Consider the following 21116-nt stretch of genomic DNA (forward strand, 5'->3'; position numbering starts at 1 on the left):
GTGTTTTACTTTTTTTCTTCTTTGAAGTTGAAAAGGACAATTATCATTTTCCTTCTAGGTAAATGCCGTCAGGACAAAAGCAGCTTCCAAGCTGTGTTACTTACCTGGATTCTGGCTTTTTTTTTTTTTTTTTCTGAGACAGGGTCTTGCTCTGTCACCCAGGCTGGAGTGCAGTGGCACGATCATAGCTCACTGCAGCCTCCAGCTCCTGGGTCCAAGTGATCCTCCCATGTCGGCCTCCCAAGTAGTTAGGCCTACAGGGTGTGAACCACTGTGATGGACCTCCTACTATCTTTTCATATGTTAGATGCCTTGTTACGGACTCAACAGACCCATTCACGAGACCCTAACCAATATGACTGTGTTCAGAAATGGGGCCTTTACAGAGGTGATTAAGTTAAAATGAAGCATTAGGGTGTCCTCTAAGCCAATCTGACTGGTATTCTTATAAAAAGAGGAAGTGTGGACACAGAGAGCACCAGGGACACGCACACACACACACACGAAACTGATGCAAGCCAAAATCCGAGCTTAGCCTAGGAGAATTCTTACCTTTGCCGGGGAAAGAATTCAAGGGTGAGTTGGTGGTGTTAGTAATCTTTTATTGAACCGTACTGTTCCTTCTGGAGCAGGGATAACTCATAGGCCGTGCACTCATAGTTGGCAATGTGTGGGCTTTGGGCAACTGTGTTTATATTCACTTATAATCACTTTCAATTACATGCAAATTAAGGAGTAGGTTATTTAGAACTCTCTAGGGAAACGTTATAGTTTCCAGGTCATTGCCACAGAAAGGGACGGTGACTTCCAGGTCACTGCCATGGCGCTTGTAAACTGTCTTGGCACTAGTGGGAATATCTTATGATAATGAGCAATGAGAGTGGCTAGGGACCTCTTTCCTCACCATCTGCTGGTTTTTGCAGGTTTTTACACTTCATCCCTTAGCTACCAGGGAAATAAGTCCTGCAGCTCTCCTACCTCAAAACCATGTGAAGACAAAGAAGGTGTCCATCTGCAAGCCAAGGGGATAGACCTTAGACAAACCAAATCTGCCCACACTTTATCTTGTATTTCTAGCCTCCAGAACTGTGAGAAATTTCTGTTGTTTTAGCTAATCTGTGATTTCTTTAATGGCAGCCCTAGCAAACTAATAACACGCTTTTAAGAACATTAAAAATATATATTACTGCTGGGCACAGTGGCTCACGCCTGTAAGCCCAGCACTTTGGGAGGCCAAGGTGGGTGGATCACTTGAGGCCAGGAGTTTGAGACCAGCCTAGTCAACATGGTGAAACCCCATCTCTACTAAAAATACAAAACTTAGTCAGGCTTAGTGGCAGGCACCTGTAATCCCAGTTACTCAGGAGGCTGACGCGGGGAGAACTGCTTGAACCCGGGAGGTGGAGGTTGCAGTGAGCGGAGATCATGCCACTATACTCCAGCCTAGGGGACGGAGACTCTGTCTCAAGAATAATTATATATATATGCCGGGTGCGGTGGTTCACACCTGTAATCCCAGCACTTTGGGAGGCCGAGGTGGATCCATCACTTGAGGTCCGCAGTTTGAGACTAGCCTGACCAACATGGAGACACCCCGTCTCTACTAAAAACACAAAATTAGCTGGGCATGGTGGTGCATGCCTGTAGTCCCAGCTACTCCAGACTCTGAGGCAAGAGAATCGCTTGAATCCAGGAGGCGGAGGTTGTGGTGAGCCGACATAATACCATTGCACTCCAGCCTGGGCAACAAGAGCAAAACTCCGTCTCAAGAAAAAAAAAATTATATATATACACACACACACACACACACACACACATATATATGTATTCCAGAATTTTATTTTTTAATTTTATTGTTGTTTTCTACAGTGGGTTGATACAAATATCCTAGCCCACCATCTCCCCACTCTGTTTTCCTTTTCTTCATGGTCCTCACCATCGCCTGGGGTATTATCTATTTATTTTTCTATTTGTTACTGTCAGTTAATTTCAATGTAATTAACTTCCAAGAAAGCAGAACTGCATTTTGTTAACTGCTGTATACTTAGGGCCTATAAGAATGTGGGGGTAGATCTTACACGCTCAGGATAGATAACTGAATGAATGAGTTAATGAATGAATGACAGAGAAGGCGCTTCACCGGAAAGGCTGAAGGAGGTCTCCCAAGGACCGCTGTGAGGAAATGTGGGGCGGTGTGGCTGCGTGGCCGATAGCCACGGTTCCGGGCGGCCCTTGGGGGCGCGCTCCGGCGGCTTCCAGCTTCCGGGTTCGAGGGCGCGCGCTGCTTCCCGGGAGAGGGCGGGCTCCGCGGCCGTCCCCCGTAGGCGGAGCCGGCGGCCAGGGCTCACAACCCGCCGGAAGACGCGCGGGTTGTGGCTGCTGCTGCTGCTGCTGCTGCTGCAGCGGGACCGCGTGGGGTGGGCCCCGGAGCCACCAGAGCTGAAGCGAGAGCGGCCGGCGGTGCTAGCGGCCGGGAGGGCGCGGCCGGAGGGCAGAGGCCAGGCGAGACGCTCGGCTGCGGCCTAAGAGGCTGGGCTGGGTGGGCTTGGCTGCAGCCGCCGGTCCCGTGTTAAGGCGGCAGCCAGGCAGGTGTATCCTCGCCCGGGTCTGCAAGACGCCGGCTCAGGGCACACCTCCCATTCCGGCCCTCAAAGCCTCGCTCCTGGGGGCGCGGCTGGGAAAGCCCACCCGCCTGGGCGGGCCGCTGATGGGAATTTGGAGCAGAGCCTCGTCCACTCCGGAGGCCGAGGGTCCTCTGGGCTTCCGAAGGAAGCCGACCTCAACACTGGACGCTTTTTGGGGAATGATTGCGTTGAGTGGAGATGTGGTCTGTCTGTAAAAGGCTGGGAGGGAACAATATCTGTTACCACTCAGTCCGTCTCTAAAGAGACACTCTACTGCTGAAAACCTCAAGAGCGAGCGCTCCCACGCCCCCATCTCTGGTCCTACCTGGGTCCAAGGCGGATGTGGTGAGTAGGAGTCTATGTGCAGTCTTTAAGTCAGAGGGTGGCATGTCTAGGAGCACTGTGAGGGTGGGGCATCTTCTATATGAAGCTTCTCAGCCATTAACTGTTTCCCAAGTAAGATTCGAAAATTCCTGCACTTTGGTAACAAGACCTTTTATGTATTCAGGGGTGGGATATGTTTCACAAGCTCCAATTTCTAGAACACACGCAGCTCCTGTCTCTGCATATAGTCTCACACACACACACACACACACACACACATACCCATAAGTCACATACCCATCCTTCTCCAACAAACTTCAAAAAGTTAGGCCAGCTCCCTTCCCACATAGTTCCGACTGTTCTTGGGGTGCCGTATACTTTGGACTTGGTCACGGTGAAAGCACCTGGTTAGATTCTAGGGGTTGGTTGAAATGATGGATTTGAGTTGTTTCCAAATTTGCCTATTACCATTCTGCAATGGTCCTTATTATACTACATTTACACCATTTGAAGACACACCCTCTTTCCCAATCTTAACATTTCTGAAACCAAGATGCATCTTCCCAGTGTGGGTCAAAGGAACTTGCCAGCTGCTGGCCATCTGCGTGGGTGGTGACGTGGCTGTCACTGCTTGCTCATGCCAAAATTCAGCTATGTCATTATTATGTCATATTTTGAACTTTAAATTCAGATTTAATTGTTTCTAAAAACAACTTTAAAAACTAATGCTGTGATTCAGCAATATGATAACAGGTTTATAACAATGTTTGTTAAGGGTTTACTGTATGCCTAGCATTGTCTCAACCAACACTACAACTCTATAGAATACAATTATTATCTCCATTTTATAGATTAAGAAACTGAAGCTGAGAGTTGAAGTGTCTTAGAGCTTTTAAGTGCAAGTGTCAGAGTTCTAAGCCAAGCTGTCTGATTTCAAAGCCTGCCTTCCTAAACTCCGTCTGTATCCAGGCAGAAGATGCATGCAGCTTACAAGGAGGGAAGACAAGGCAGGGTCTGTGCATGTTTGTACACCTTTGCATGTTTGTGTGTGTATGTATGGACCTGGAGATGGAGCCACATCCAGGAACATGTATTATATTTATTCCTGCATGGATAACATTTTCTCTTTTTTTGGTGTTTTGCAGTTTTAAATATATTTCTGCAGATTCTGGAGTTCTGGAGACAAGTGCTTCTGGATCCCTCTTCCCTTCCCTTTTGCTCCTTTAAAGAGTATGGAGACATGAACTCAAACCTAACTAACTGGCTGCCTCCCAAAGAAAGTGCTTGATTTAAAGGGGAGTTCGTTTTCCAGAATTGTTAGTCACGTCAGCCTCTAGGAACCCCCAGGTCCTGGTGCTGCAGGGACACACCAAAGTCCTGAGGGCAGATGATTGGAATCTGAGCAACACCCCACAGCTGTGAAGCCTCTCATCAGAGCTTCTGGCAATTTCCTCACCAGAAGTGGACAAGTCCAGTCAGGCAGTCATCATGCCACAGCAACTTCTGATCACCCTGCCTACCAAGGCCAGCACCTGGGTGAAGTTGCAGCATCCAAAGAAGGCCACGGAGGGGTTGCCCCTGTGGGAGGATGTGACTAAAATGTTTGAAGGAAAGGGTGAGAATGGACTGATGGAGGGGGAAGAAGGGGATCTCATTTGTGTGGGAAAAGATGGGTACACACTTCATTGAAGTGGAGAGAAAGAGGGAGAGAAGGTTCTTTGGGGTTCATTTCTTGTGGTTTTTGGGAAGGGGACAGCTGTGAGGGAAAATCTTGGGCTTCAGCATGAACTCCTTGTGACACATGCTTTCAGCTGCTCTCATCACCCATCTTCAGATACCACATGGGGCATGAAGACAGAATACATGGTGTTCTCCGCCAGTGGTGCCTGAGTGTGGGAATGTGATTCACAGACAGGGGTCTACGATTTCTGCCCTCCTTAAGTCCTCTTAGGGTTTTCCTGCACACGTTCCAGTTGTTTTCACCCCAGCCCAATATTTATCACAAGTATCATTGTTTTCATCTGCTGAGAGGCAGGAATGACATGCCAGATATCTCTCATGTTATCCTGAACTGTGGGAGTGATGCCCAAAAATCACACCTTCTTTAGTGGTCTGGTTAGCAGTAAATAGAAGGATGGAGGAAGTCATGTGTCTCATGTGGTGTTTTAGTTCATACCTTTAATACTTTACATTCAGCCAATATTTATTGTTTTAGCCGTGTCAGGCAGGGACTTCGGCTAAGCATCTTAAAAGATGGAAAAATGAATAATTATCTCTAATTCTGATTACTAGTGGATGGAGACAGGCATACACCTCAATCAAAATAATAGAAAGCAGCCTAAGAAAAGTCCTTTTGGAACACAAGAGACCGGACACTTTATTCCGGTTGGAATTTTTTTTTTTTTGTGTGACGAAGTCTTGCTCTGTTGCCTAGGCAGGAGTGCAGTGGCGCGATCTCGGCTCACTGCAGCCTCTGCCTCCCAGGCTCAAGCGATTCTCCTGCCTCAGCCTCCCGAGCAGCTGGGACTACAGGTGCCCGCTACCGTACCGGCTAATTTTTGTGTTTTTTTTTTCATATTTGATAGCAGCTTTTTTTCATTGGTTACAAAATCTAAGCCCATATACAAAATTAGGAACACATTTAGATGCCTCTTTTGAAAGAATGTTTTAGTCTTTTTAAACTGAGTTAAAAAAATTAAAACCATGCAATTTTTAAACACTGCTTTGAAAACTGAAAAGTGCAGCAATATACTTAGTTTCCTTTATCTACGAAATGGTGCAATTCCAATTAAAAACTGGTAAGGTCACAACAAATTGAATCAAGGAAATGCATACAAATGTTTGCACTACCTGATGGTAATGTTTATTTGAATGTTAGTTTGCACTTTAAAACAGGAAAGAGGAAATAGGAATCATCAGAGTAGAGGCCCAACTTTAATCATAATGTATGCAAATTTTAAAAGGTAGTCAGTGAAGGAAAGTCCAGAAGAAACTAAACTGGAAGGGGTACAATTCACAATATCAAGAAGATTTGGACTTCAAGGGTTTCACCGAAGTTTATGACTTTAATTACCTTTTACATTGTTATAGTTTTTGTATTTTTAGTAGAGACAGGGTTTCACCATATTGGCCAGGCTGGTCTCGAACTCCTCACCTCGTGATCCACCTGCCTCAGCCTCCCAAAGTGCTGGGATTACAGGCATGAGCCACTGCGCCCGGCCTGGTTGTATGTATTTAAGAAATTTTCACAGAGCAGGTAGCATTGATTTGGGCCTTGAAGAATGTCTTAGGTTTTTTGTGTAGATTTGGGGAAAGGATACACAAGTGGGTGCCTTGAAGAAAATGGGGAATCTTTAGTCCGACTGAGAATCTTTAGCCTGACTGACTAAGAATGTGATGGGTGGGTGTGTCCCATGTATAAAGGATGGTAGTGTAGCAGTACCCATTGTTGAGAAAATATGCTTTGGGCAGATTGTAGAGTGCCTTGAAGTCCATGGTGAAGTGTATGGATTTTTCTTTCTTGTCAGTGGAGAACCTTTGATGATTTTTGAACAAAGGAGTGGCCTGTTAGAGCTGTGCTTTTGGACCAGTATTGACCATTGGTAGAGTTTTTTGGAGGGGGAGTGGGATTTAAAGAATTCTCCATTTAAATACTTTGTTCTCTCATACATAGTTTTTGATCATCGGGAAACATTAATGCCCAAAGCAACTTGCAGCAGGTCCTCCTCATTAAGGAGGCTTCAGGCTGCTCTTGAGTCACTCTCAATGTCCCCCTTTGTGAACCTCTTCAGGGAGAAGCCACATTGAGTGGGTCTGCAGGCAGTTTCTCTATTTGGGTGATTTTGGGAGATAAAAAGCTCATGGCTCTTTACCTTCCCCAGCTCTGCTGTCTCAGGATGCTGATGACATAAAGACCCAGAGAGAAAGTTTAGAGGATGAAGTGACCCCTGGACTCCCGACAGCAGAATCCCATGTGAGTAGGGATTCGTCTCATTTTCTTGACATTGCTGCTTGTTTTTTTAGGGTATATATCCTGTCTTTTTTGCAGAGGTGGGAGTGGTGGTGAGGTAGGGTATTAAGACTAACAAATTCAACCTGGGGAGCTCAATGCAAGTTGCCCTTTTACAGAAAATTGGGCTCCAGTGGTGGCAATTTCCCTACTCATAGGGGTCTCCCTCCATGTCACTCTTGTTTCTCACCAACATCTACATCTAGTATTATGCTACTTTCTATAAAGAAAGTGAAATGAGTGACATAATTCTAGCCCCAAAAAACCAATTGATACCACTTGAGATCTAAGAGAAATCTCAATAAAATACTCAGAATCAAAATGGGTAAGAAGGTTCTGACTTTCTTAGTGATATACACGTATTACTGTGAACTTGGAGAGGTGACCTTAAGTGTAATATTCAGAACAGAGGTCAAACCAGAACCAAAGGAGAAGTGAGTAGGGAAGAAATAGGCCACACAGTACACACATCAGACAGGCTGGGCAGGAAAGCTAGAGTAGCCACTGAGAGCAGCTACAACACGGTGTCACAAATGGGATAGTCTGTACTGCCTATTGGAAACATAGATGAAATGGAAGAAAAATTGTAAAATAAATGTGAGAGAAAGACTTAAAGAGGAGACCTTATTGGAGGACAGAAGAGTTTTAAGTGAAATGAACTGGAGTTCTGAAATTAGATGGTACAACATCTAATTTCTAGTTACTCAGTGATCTGGGGCAATTACTTTAGCTTTTTTTTTTTTGAGATGGAGTTTCAAGTTTAAAGTAAAGAGATGAAAAAGCTATACTGTACAAACAATAATTAAAAGAACATTGGAGGTATATATTATATCACACAAAGTGGATTTCTGGAAAAGAAATATTACTAGGCAAAAAGGGACATTTCATAATAATAAGAGGGTCAACAGTTCTAAGTGTTTATACATGTGATGACAGAACTTCAAAATAAAGCAAAATTGACAAAACTAAAGAGGGAGATAGACAAAATCACAATAATTAGAAACTGTAACACTCCTCTCAGTAATTGATGAGTAGACAAAAACTCATCAAGGATACAGAAGATTTGAACAACACTATCAACCAATTTAACCTAATTAACACTTACGGAAGGAACACTACGCCTAACAACTATAGACCATATATTCTTTTTAAAAAATAGTGATCTCCTTTTAAAATGAGATCTGGGGGTGGGGTGGAATCAGCGGTGGATCAGCTCGGCATGGAGTGGGATACTGATTAAAAAGGGGCATGAGGGAACGTTCTGAGATGGCGGAAATGTTCTCTATCTTGATTCGATTACATGATATTACATATATCAAAATCAAACTACACCTTTTTTAAATTTTTTTTTTTTTTTTTTTTTGTAGAGACTGAGTCTCACTTTGTAGCTCCGACTGCAGTGCACTGGTACAATCATAGCTCACTGCAACCTCAAACTCCTGGGCTTGAGCAGTTCTCCTGCCTAAGCCTCCCAAGTAGCTAGGACTACAGGAACATGCCACCATACTCTGCCAATTAAAAAAATGACACAAAAAAATAGGGTCTCACTATGTTGCCCAACTGGTCTCAAACTCTTGAGCTCAAGCAATCCTTCTGCCTCAGCCTCCCAAAGTGCTGGGATTACAGATAAGCCCATTGCACCCAGCCCAAACTATACACTTTCTTAGTGTATTTTCCTGTATGTAAATTGTACTTCAATTTTTTAAAATGTAATCCTTTAATCCCATCAGTTTATGATAAATGTAGGAAGTGAAAAATTCCAGATAGGAGAATGTAGCGATAGCTCTTTAGACTATTATCGTTACTTCTTCCATATTACTATAAATAAAGCTGCAATATATTCCAATCCTAGATGGCAGATATTAGCATTTGAACTTCTTATTTGAGGAAACTGAGACTGTAAAAAGCTAAAGTGGCTGGATGTGGTGGCTCACACAGGTTCCAGCACTTTGGGAGCCCGGTGGGCAGATCACCTGAGGTCAGGAGTTTGAGACCAGCCTGGCCAACGTGGAGAAACCCCATCTCCACTAAAAATACAAAGTTAGCCAGACGTGGTGGCGCATGCCTGTAATCCCAGCTACTCAGGAGGCTGAGGCAGGAGAATCACTTGAACCCGGGAAGTAGAGGTTGCATGAGCCGAGATTGCGCCACTGCACTCCAGCCTGGGCAACAAGAGCAAAACTCCATCTCAAAAAAAATAATAATAAAATAAAATAAAAAATAAAGCAATCAGTATGGTTGGGTCTGAGTGTATACTTTTGTTTTTGTTTGCTATTTATCCTATCTAGCCTTTGTTTTTATGTTTCTCTTTTCCTGCCTTCTTATTTTTTGTTTGGTTTTGTTTTTTTAAAGACGGAGTCTCACTTTGTCACCCAGGCTGGAGTCCAGTGGTGTGACCTCGGTTCACTACAACCTCCGCCTCCTGGGTTCAAGTGATTCTCCTGCCTCAGCCTCCCGAGTAGCTGAGATTATAGGCGCCTGCCACAACGCTCAGCTAATTTTGTATTTTTAGTAGAGTTGGGGTTTCACCATGTTGGCTAGGCTGCTCTCAAACTCCTAACCTCAAGTTACCTGCCCACCTCAGCCTTCGAAAGTGCTGGAATTACAGGTGTGAGCGACTGTGCCCAGCCTTTTTCTGCCTTCTTTTGCATTGAATCATTTTTCCAATATTCCATTTTATGTCCTCTAATGACTTTTAAGCTACAGTTCTTTGAATTTTTTTTTTTTAATTGAGACAGAGTCTTGCTCTGTCACCCAGGCTGGAGTGCAGTGGCACGATCTCAGCTCATTGCAACCTCTGCGTCCTGGGTTCAAGCAATTCTCCTGCCTCAGCCTCCTGAGTAGGTGAGACTACAGATGCGTGCCACCACACCTGGCTAATTTTTTTTTGTATTTTTAGCAGACACGTGGTTTCACTGTGCTAGCCAGGGTGGTCTCGATCTCCTGACCTCGTGATCCGCCTGCCTTGCCCTCCCAAAATGCTGAGATTGTAGGCGTGAGCCACCCCGCCCAGCCTGCTTTTTGTTTTTGTTTTGTTTTGTTTTGTTTTTTTGAGACAGAGTTTCACTCTTGTTGCCCAGGCTGGAGTATAGTGGCACGATGTCAGCTCACTGCAACCTCCGCCTTCCAGGTTCAAGCGATTCTCCTGCCTCAGCCTCTTGAATAGCTGGGATTACAAGTTCCCACCACCATGCCCAGCTAATTTTTGTATTTTTAGTAGAGATGCGGTTTCTCCATGGTGGCCAGGCTGGTCTCAAACTCCTGACCTAAGGTGATCCATCCACCTTGGCCTCCCAGAGTACGGGGATTACAGGCGTGAACCATTGAGTCTGGCCACTTCTTTGATTTGTTTTTAGTGGTTGCTCTAACAACCACTAAAAACAGTCATATTATATGCGAAGCCATATAATATTAATTCAGAGTAACTGTGGAATGTTACACATTGTATTTAACATTACACATGTTACAAAAGTAACATTCCACAGTTACTCTGAATTAGTGTTTTATGGCTTCACATATGATATGAAAGACTTACATTATATTTTCGTATACTCCTTCCCACTCTTAGCATTTTGTCAATATACATTTTGTTTTACATGTAAAAACACCACAGTACATTGTTCTTAGTTTTGCTTTTAATAGTAAACTGTCTTATAACAAATTATGAACATGGAAAAAAACACTTCTTTCATATTTGCCCTCATATTTATCCATTTAGGCACTCTACCTTTTTTCCTTTCATTCCAGGTTTCTATCTTGCATTATTTCCTTTCAGCTTAAAGAACTTTGTTTAGCATTTCTTATAATGTGGGTGTCCTGGTGACAAATTCTCACAACTTTCATTGATCTAAAGATTTCTTTATATTCCTATTTGAGGATCTTATTGGGTGAAGAATTCTAGGTTGACTGCTTTTTCTTTAAGTACTTTAACAATGTTCCATTATCTTTTAGATTGTATTATCTGTGATGAGAAGGCAGCTGTTATTCTGTTTATGTGATGTATCTGTTTTTTTTCTTTTTCTTTTTCTTTTTTTTTTTGAGACAGAGTCTCGCTCTGTCGCCCAAGCCGGAGTGCAGTGGCGCGATCTCGGCTCGCTGTAAGCTCTGCCTCCTGGGTTCACACCATTCTCCTGCCTCAGCCTCCCGAGTAGCTGGGACTACAGGCGCCCACCACCACGCCCGGCTAATTGTTTGTATTTTTGGTAGAGACAGGGTTTCACCATGTTAGCCAGGATGGTCTCAATCTCCTGACCTTGTGATCTGCCCGCCTCAGCCTCCCGAAGTGCTGGGATTACAGGCGTGAGCCACCGCACCTGGCCAATGTGTCTGTTTTATACCAACTTTTATCTGATGTGCATAGGTGTGATTTGTTGTTGTTGTTGTTGTTGGAGACGAGTCTTGCTCTGTCATCCAGGCAGGAGTGCAGTGGCATGATCTTGGCCCACTGCAACCTCCACCTCCTGGGTTCAAGCAATCCTCTCACGTCAGCTTCTCAAGTAGCTAGGACACACCCAGGCTTATTTTTTAAAATTTTTTAATTATTTTTTTTGTTTGCTTTTAGTAGAGATGGGGTTTCACCACGTTGGCCATGCTGGTCTCAAACTCCTGACCTCAAGTGATCTGCCGCCATGGCCTCCCAAAGTGCTGAGATTACAGACATGAGCCACAGTGCCTTGCTGTGATTTTCTTTTGAGTTTATCCTTTTTGGGGTTTGCTGAGCTTCTTGGATCTGTGGGTTGATTTTTTCCCCGTTAGTTTGGAAAATCTTCAGCCATTATTTTTCAAATATTTTTTCTACCTATTCTGTCTTCTGAGATTGCTCTTTCTCCCTCCCTTCTTCCTTCTTGCCTTCTTCCCTTCCTCTCTCCTTCCCTCCCTCCATCTCTCCCTCCCTCCCTCCTCTACCACTCAGGCTTAAGCGATCCTCCTACCTCAGCCTCCTGAGCTCCTGAGTAGCTGGGGCTACAGGTGTGCGCCACCATGCATGACTAATTTTTGTATTTTTTTGTAGAGATAGGTAGGGTCTTCCTATGTTGCCTAGGCTGGTCTCAAACTCCTGAGCTAAAGCAATCCTCCTGCCTTGGCCTTACGAAGTGCTGGGATTACAGGCATGAGCCACCCCACCTAGCCCTGAGATTCTAATTGCATGTATAATAGACCACTTGATATTATCCCACATATGTTTTTCCTCTTGGTACTCTAGTTTGAATGATATTTATTGACCCATCTTAAGTTTCACTGATCACTGATCTTATCTTCATCATGGTCTAATCTACTTTAAGCCCATCCAATGAATTTTGTAGATACTGTATTTTTCACTTGTAGAATTTTCATTTACAGTTGATTCTTTTTTTATTTTTTTTTGAGATGGAGTCTTGCTCTGTCGCCAGGCTGGAGTGCAGTAGCCAGATCTCGGCTCACTGCGACCTCTGCCTCCTGGGTTCAAGCGATTCTCCTGCCTCAGCCTTCCGAGTAGCTGGGCTACAGGCGTACACCACCTTGCCTGGCTAATTTTTGTATTTTTAGTAGAGACGGGGTTTTACCATGTTGGCCAGGATGGTCTTAATCTCTTGACCTCGTGATCTGCCTCCCAAAGTGCTGGGATTACAGGCGTGAGCCACCACACCCGGCCTAGAGTTGATTCTTGAGTAGCGCAGATTTGAACTGTGCAGGTCCACTTCTATACAGACTTTTTTCAATAAATATATTGAAACATTTTTTGGAGATTTGTGACAATTTGGAAAAACTTGCAGATGGACTGTGTGGTCTAGGAGTATCGAAAAATTAAGAAAAAGTTAGGTATGTTATGAATACATAAAACATATGTAGATACTAGTCTATTTTATTTACTACCATAACAGATACACGTATCTATTATAAAAAGTTTAAAATTTTCAAAGCTTGTACGGACTATTCATGGTGCCATTCGCAGTTGAGAGAAATATAAACAAATGTAAAGATGCAGTATTAAATCACTACTGCATAAACTATAGTACACATATTGCATTACTATGATAATTTTGTAGCTATCTCCTGTGGCTATTGTAGTGAGCCCAGGTGTTTCAGGTATCTACTTAAAATTCAGTGTGATGCTAAGCATCTCTGCATTAGCACTTCATCTCTCCAGAAATTGCATATCACAGTAAAAAGTCATCTCTTGACCAGGCACAGTGTCTCATGCCTGTAATCCCAACACTTAGAAGGACCAAGGCAGGAGTGTATGTGTATATACATACATATATGTGTGTGTTTTGTATGTATACACACACACACACACACACACACACACACACACATATATAGTTTCTTCATTTGTTTTGGTTTGTTCTATTTCCAAACCCTTTCGTCTCTCTGGTGGTTAAGGTGAGGGGCTCCTCCTAAAGCTGTGGCTGAACTCTGGCTGTCACACAGCTTTTTGATTGAGTATACTTCTAATTAGCCCATGCCACCAATGCTGAGGGCTTTCCTTTTTATCTTTTTAGCATTTGAGCTTAGAAAGGGATTAGACTGCAGTTCCAGACAGTTTTGTTCATTTTTACATTAAACTCCAGCAGGGCCTCAGAATTCAGGCTCAGTAAGAAAGCATAGGTCTTTGTGACAATAAGTGTGTGAGGTGGTGGGGGAACCTCTATCCCCATCCCACCCTGTCCCTCATCTCCACCTCTCTGATTTCATCTCCTTCCACTCTCTAATCAACCAGGCTACCTCTAGTCATGCTGTTCACTTTCCTATTCCTCAAGCCAAGGATGCTCTCACCTTAGGTCCTTTGCACCTGCCCAGGATGCTCTTCTCTCAGATTTCCATGTGGTTCTCTCTTTTACTGAATTTATGTCTCTGGTCAAATATCGCCCTTTTAGAGAGTCTTCCCCAACCACTTTACATAAAGGATTATCCTACCCTCACTGTGGTTCTCCCAATGTCTCTTATTCTGCTTAATTTTTTTTCTTAGGCATGTATCACCATCTGTCTTTCTATATGTTACATTATTTATAGTAATCTCCAGATTAGAGATCCAGACAGACTACAGTTCCAGACAGTTTTGTTGATCAAATTTGGAGATCAAAGGATCTCCAAACAGATCTAGAGAAGGCTCCTGATAAAAGTAAGTTTAGAATCTCTCAGAATTTAGAATACCATCAAAACTCCTTGGAACTTAACAGAAGTGGTCTCCGGCTAAACAGAAATGTGTTTGATGTTCTAGGAATTGTTGACTTTCAAGGACATATCTGTTAACTTCACCCAGGAAGAGTGGGGACAGTTAGCTCCTGCTTATCAGAATCTGTACCGAGAGGTGATGCTGGAGAACTACAGCAACTTGGTGTCAGTGGGTAAGACTTGGCTATCCATGCATCCGGAAACCCACCCATTATAGGACAGTCATTATTTTAAATTGTTGATGTGTGGATTCCTTGAGGCTTGATTTTAGGTTCTGTATTAAAGATGTCTTATTCCCTTTGAAAACCTAGTGAGGGCATATCCGATTTGACTTTCTTGGGGAACAACTTTACTACACAGAGTTAGAATAGAAAGACCCACCCCTTTTCACTTGTGGAGGCCCTGAATACCAGAAGACTCGAACAAAACTCTGGGGATGGTTCTTAGACATCAGCATAAACATTCACACTCTTTTTTTTACTACATAAGCAGGATATCAACTTTCCAAACCTAGTGTGATATCCCAATTAGAGAAAGGAGAAGAGCCATGGATGGCAGAGAAAGAAGGCCCAGGAGATCCCAGTTCAGGTGAGACCAAGTGTGTTAGTCTGTTTTTGTGTTGCTATAAAGGGATACCTGAGACTCCATAATTTATAAAGAAAAGTTTAATTGGCGAATGGTTCTGCAGACTGTACAGGAAGCATGGCGCTGGCATCTGCTCCTGGTGAGGGCCTCAGGAAGCTTACAGTCATGGTGAAAGGCATATCACATGGTGGGAGCTGGAGCATGAGAGTGAAGGAGGAGGTGCCAGGCTCTTTTTCTTTTTCTTTTTCCTTCTTTCTTTCTTTTTTTTTTTTTTAGACAGAGTCTCGCACTGTTGCCAGGCTGGAGTACAGTGGTGCAATCTTGGCTCACTGCAACCTCCGCCTCTGGGGTTCAAGCAATTCTCCTGCCTCAGCCTCCCGAGTAGCTGGGACTACAGTTACGCGCCACCACGCTCAGCTAATTTTTGTATTTTTAGTAGAAATGGGGTTTCACCGTGTTGGCCAGGATGGTCTCAATCTCGACCTTGTGATCTGCCCGCCTCGGCCTTCCAAAGTGCTGGGATTTCAGGCGTGAGCCACCGTGCCCAGCCGGTGCTAGGCTTTTTAAACAACCAGATCTCACGTGAACTCAGAGTGAGAACTCACTCATTACCATGGGGAGGACACTCATTCGTGAATGATCCATCCCCATGACCCAACACCTCCCACCAGGCCCCACCTCCAACACTGGGGATCACGTTTCACCATGAGATTTGGAGGGGATAAATATTCAAACCAAATCACCAAGGCAGATGGAATTTTAATATATAGGTCAGAGTGCTCAAAGCCTCGGCTGTGGGGAGGGCTCAGACCACTATATGGAGCCTCCAGTAAACTAATATCACCCTTCCTTACCCCTTTGCTTCACTGAGCCCTTGCAAAAGTCTCTCTGGAGTTGGAGGAAAGAGCAGTCTTGTCCTCATTAAGGTTGAGCTTGATTTTCCCTTTCTCCAGTATCCTAAGGGCTGCCGATCTAAAGCTTTCTCTAAGCAGTGAGATGTATGTGGTATTTTTACAGAAATTCAATCTCTTTCCAAGACTCTCACTGCATTGTACAAATCGTTAATTTTCCTACACTCCATTTTTACTTTTTGCCAATGTTCATTTTATAATTCCAGCTTCGATTCTCATTCTCTTTTTAACTTACATATCTTAAGCTTTTGTAACAGCTACTTCATGAAAACTGTAAGAGAAATTACCAAAGGATTCCTTCTCACCAAATCTTGTGGTCCCTAACAGTCTCCTCAAACTTTGCTTTTATTTTATTGTGAAATATTTTAGACTTTCAGAAAGGCATAGAAAACATTATAACACATTTATGTGTAGCTTCCACTTAGACTAAGAAATGAAACAGAGTTGAAGCTCCACTGTCCCCCTTACACCTTTTGAAATAACCACTCTGCATTGAAATACCATTCCCATGTCTTCATGCTTTTATTGCATGTATAATGTAGTAAAAGCAGTCCATGTATATTAGTGTATACGTATTAAACAATATATAGCATTGTTTTACATGTTCTTTTTCTTTAAATAAATGGTGTATATACTTCTTCCTTTTGCTTTTCTCATTCAACACTGGTGATATTCCCCAGTATGTTATTCTAGTTCATTCATTTCCATTGAGTTAATAAGCCACAATTTTCTTATTCATTTTCCTGTTGATAGACATTTACATTGTTTCCAAATTTGGGAGTTACAAATATTCTGCAGCAAAACTTTGTGTCCATAACTTCTTGTATACATAATGCAAGTGTTTCTCTAAGATAGTTGGTAGAAGCAAAATTGTTGGGTTGTAGAATATATGCACTTTCATTTTGCTGGGTATTACCAATTTGCTCTTCAAAGCAGTTACACCAGTTTATTCTCCCATTAACAGGGCTTGAGAGTTTCTATAACTCAGCATCTTTGTCAACAATTTGTTATTGCCAAACTTTAAGATTTTTGTAAATTCACTGGATTATGGTATCTTGTTTCTTTCATTTTCCTGATTACTAGTGAAAGGAAGTATATTTCTCATGTTCATTGACCATCCATCCATCTCTTCTTCTGTCCTTACGCTAATGCCAGGCTCTTCTGTTAATTACCTGTTTATATCCCTTGCCAATGTTTCTATAATCTTTTTTCTTACAGATTTGTAGAAAAAAAAAAGTGTGTGTGTGTATGTGTGTATTCATTCTGGATAATAATCCTTGATAGCTTTATGTTTTGCAAATGTTTACTCTAGGTCAGTGGCCTATCTTTGACTTTTCAAAATTAGTGTCTTTTGATAGATGTGAGTTTCTCAATTTAATGTTACTGAATTTATCAGGTTTTTCTTTATTGTTTGTGCTTTTTAAGAAACCGTTTTATGCCTTGTTATTCTCCTTTTTTGTATACTTTTTAAAAAATTGTTTTTAGAGACTGGGTCTTACTATGTTGCCCAAGCTAGCCTCGAAGTCCTGGGCTCAAGTGATTCTTCTGCCTCACCCTCTTTAGTAGGTGGGACTACAGGTGCATGCTGCTGTGCCCTGCTGTCCTCCATTTTATCATATGTGTGTATCATACATATATGTTTCTACATATTCCTATATTTTCAAAGTTTTGCTTTTCACATTTAGGTTTAATTCATCTGGAATTTATTTTATATAAATACATTTGTATGTATGAGGTGGAAATCTGATTAACTTTTTCCACATGGATAATCAGTCCAGGAATAGTTAATGCTGCTGTGTCACCTGTCAAGTTTCTTTATATGTTTGGGTCTATTTCTGTTTTGCATATTCTTTTTCTATCGTGTTCCTCTCTTTATGTTGTTTTATTATTTTGTTTTTCTGTCCTTACTCTAATGCCAGGGTATCTTAAAAACTTTCATAGTGAGACTTAATATGTGGTAGAGGTAGTTCACCCACCTTGTTCTTTAAAATTGTTCTGGTTATTCTTGGTTTGTTTATTTGAATTATGTAATCAGAACATCAAATCACACCCACAGATACTCTGCTGGCATTTTGATTGGAATAGAATTGAATTTCTAGATCAATTTTGGGGGAGTTAACACTGTTGTGCTATCGAATCCTCCTGTCCAGGAATATGATATAGCACTCCATTTATTGATATTTCCTAATTTTTTTGGGTAACATTTCAGGATTTTCTCCTGTACATATTGTACATTTTTTGTTAGATTGATTCTGAAAATCTTACATTTTGTTGCTATTGTAGGTGGTATTTTTTTTCCTTTCCTTTTCCCCAAGCCTCAGTCATGAACAGGTATATTTTAAAAAATTATGTTGCTGGCCAGGTGTGGTGGCTCATGCCTATAATCCCAGCACTTTGGGAGGCCAAGGTGGGCAGATCACCTGAGGTCAGGAGTTCGAGACCAGCCTGACCAACATGGTGAAACCCTGTCTCTACTAAAAATACAAAATTAGCCAGGCGTGGTGGTGCATGCCTGTAATCCCAGCTACTCGGGAGGCTGAGGCAGAAGAATCGCCTGAACCCGGGGTGTGGAGGTTGCAGTGAGCCGAGATCGTGCCATTGCACTCCAGCCTGGGCAACAAGAGCGAAACTCCGCCTCAAAAAAAAAAAAAAAAATTATGTTGCTGGTATGTAATAACAAACCTGATTTGGAATATTGACCTTTTATGCAGCCACCTTGTTTTATTCTGTTATTAATCCAATCATTGTTTGTATATTTTCCTGGGTTTTCTCTTCCTCAACTTACAATAATGAAAATAATAATAAAAGCTACCATGAATGTTCTTTCCCAGCCTCTGGATGAAATCTCAAAGAGTTCCATTGATGATCCCATTCCTTTAAATAACGAGAACAGTCTTGACTTTAGTAAAATGCCTATTTAGTTCAGTGCAATAATAAAAACTCCTAACTTCATTCAAAACTAAATCCTCTCTTCTTCCCCACTTGCTTGAGACTCTCTCATGCTCGGATACTGAATTAGGGAGGGATGCATAAATGGCTTCTTTTCTTTTCCCCGTCATCTTCTTTTCCTCCTCCCCTATTCAAGACCAGAATCAGGACCTGCAGAGTGTAGATATTATTAGACATTATTATTGTCTGTCATCATTTAGAATTTGACATTTTGAATTGCTAATGATCCATCTATGTTGGCTAAAAAATCTTATAAGAAATTATACCTTTCAGGAATACATACAGACCTGTCAGTTGAAATACTAGTAATGGTGCAACAAATTGATCAAGTAAAAATCTTAAAGAGATTTTCCTAGAACCTAGCAGCAGTCTGGGTTTCTTACAAGTCTCCTTTGTATAAGTAATACTTTCACGAACATATTAGTAACCATAGAAAGAAATAGATATATATATATATACACACACACACACACACAAGTTTCAATGAAAGACAGCATAATGTTCTTGTGTATATTCTTAGCTCAAACCGTATTTTTTGAACTATAATGTCTCCTGCTGCTGCCAGAGTGGGGAGGGAAACATCTTTTTATCTTTCTGAGATTGTTTTCAAAAAGTAGTTGTCAATTAAAATATTTATATTCTTAAGTCATAGGTCTGAAATTTTATTACTTAGTATTATTAGAGCTGGACTAAAAGACTCAAATATATATATATATATATATAATATGACACTTTTAACCTGTTCATTGTTTCTTAATTTGCTTTCCCATTACTTCTCCAAGCAGGATAATCATATTTCAATATAGTCAAAATCTCATGCACTTATCCATATTGTTGTCTCAATCTCTGTTCCATAACCACTACAGCAATTGGTTTTTCAAAGCTTTTTTTCATTTCTTTCAGACTTGAAGAGTAAAATGGAAACCATTGAGTCAACTGCAAAGAGTGCCATTTCACAGGAGCGCTTATATCATGGCTTTATGATGGAAAGGTTCATGAGAGATGATATAATTTATTCCACATTGAGAAAAGTCTCCACATATGATGATGTCTTAGAAAGGCACCAGGAAACTTGTGTGAGAGATGTGAGACAAGCCATCTTGACCCATAAGAAGAGAGTCCAAGAAACTAACAAATTTGGGGAAAATATAATTGTGCGTTCAAATGTTGTTATTGAACAGAGGCACCATAAATATGATACACCTACAAAGCGGAACACATACAAATTAGATTTGATTAATCATCCAACAAGTTACATAAGAACGAAAACCTATGAATGTAATATATGTGAAAAAATCTTCAAACAGCCTATTCACCTTACTGAACATATGAGAATTCATACTGGTGAGAAACCTTTCAGATGTAAGGAATGTGGAAGGGCCTTTAGTCAAAGTGCATCCCTCAGTACACACCAGAGAATCCATACTGGTGAGAAACCTTTTGAATGTGAGGAATGTGGGAAAGCCTTCAGACATCGCTCATCACTTAATCAGCATCATAGAACTCACACTGGGGAGAAACCCTATGTATGTGATAAATGTCAGAAAGCTTTCAGCCAGAACATTAGCTTGGTTCAACATTTGAGGACTCATTCTGGAGAGAAACCCTTTACTTGCAATGAATGTGGGAAAACCTTTAGACAGATTAGACACCTTAGTGAACATATAAGAATTCATACTGGGGAGAAGCCCTATGCATGCACTGCATGTTGTAAAACCTTTAGTCATAGAGCATATCTAACGCATCACCAGAGGATCCATACTGGGGAGAGACCCTACAAATGTAAAGAATGTGGAAAAGCCTTTAGGCAGAGGATACACCTTAGCAACCATAAAACTGTTCATACGGGAGTGAAAGCATATGAATGCAATCGCTGTGGAAAAGCCTATAGGCATGATTCATCCTTTAAAAAACATCAGAGACATCACACTGGAGAAAAACCTTATGAATGTAACGAATGTGGAAAAGCCTTCAGCTATAACTCATCACTTAGTCGACACCATGAAATACACAGGAGGAATGCCTTCCGAAATAATGTGTAAAAACAGGTATTTGACATGAGAACAAAAGCCAAGTGTAAATTGGTGATTTAGAATGCTTTAAAATTTCAGGACTCAAATATGAGGAATTGGTGTAATGATGCCAACTTTTAATTTTTCCCATTGTAAATAAACATTACATTGACAGGTACTGACTACTAACACCTCTATAAAAAGTACTTAAGATTAAAATCTGGTCCTTCAAATTAAATGAATTCAGCATTATGAAAAATTAACAACATATTTTTTTTCTGATTTCACGGTGGATTAAATTATTCTTCATGGGTATTCATGATTTGCAGACCAGCATTTGGGAACTATAACTTAAAATATCACCAACCCTATTTTTTTTAATTAAAATTTTATATTTTTGGCCAGGCATAGTGGCTTGTGCCTGTAATCCCAGCACTTTGGGAGGTCAAGGAAGGAGGATCACTTAACAGAAGTCAAGACCAGCCTAGACAACATAGCAAGACCCATCTCTGCAAAAAAGTTTTTAAAAAATTAGCCAGGCGTGGTA

General features: G+C 41.7%; 1 protein-coding gene across 2 annotated transcripts; it reads left to right on the forward strand.

Moving 5' to 3' along the window:
- Positions 1 to 2278: 2278 nt before the first annotated feature.
- ZFP69 (ZFP69 zinc finger protein) lies at positions 2279 to 20884 on the forward strand. Of its 2 annotated transcripts, none has more exons than XM_030941634.1 (6): positions 2279 to 2969; positions 4094 to 4563; positions 6830 to 6921; positions 14159 to 14285; positions 14602 to 14700; positions 19461 to 20884. In XM_030941634.1, exons 2-6 carry the CDS (start codon positions 4437 to 4439, stop codon positions 20597 to 20599), a joined length of 1584 nt encoding a protein of 527 aa, XP_030797494.1. In that variant the 5' UTR covers positions 2279 to 2969; positions 4094 to 4436; the 3' UTR covers positions 20600 to 20884. The 2 variants fall into 2 exon arrangements, with proteins under 2 accessions (XP_030797494.1, XP_030797495.1); XM_030941635.1 differs by having other exon boundaries at positions 14605 to 14700.
- The last annotated feature ends 232 nt before the right edge of the window (positions 20885 to 21116 follow it).

Source organism: Rhinopithecus roxellana, chromosome 12, assembly GCF_007565055.1.
Source record: "Rhinopithecus roxellana isolate Shanxi Qingling chromosome 12, ASM756505v1, whole genome shotgun sequence".
Taxonomy (NCBI): domain Eukaryota; kingdom Metazoa; phylum Chordata; class Mammalia; order Primates; family Cercopithecidae; genus Rhinopithecus; species Rhinopithecus roxellana.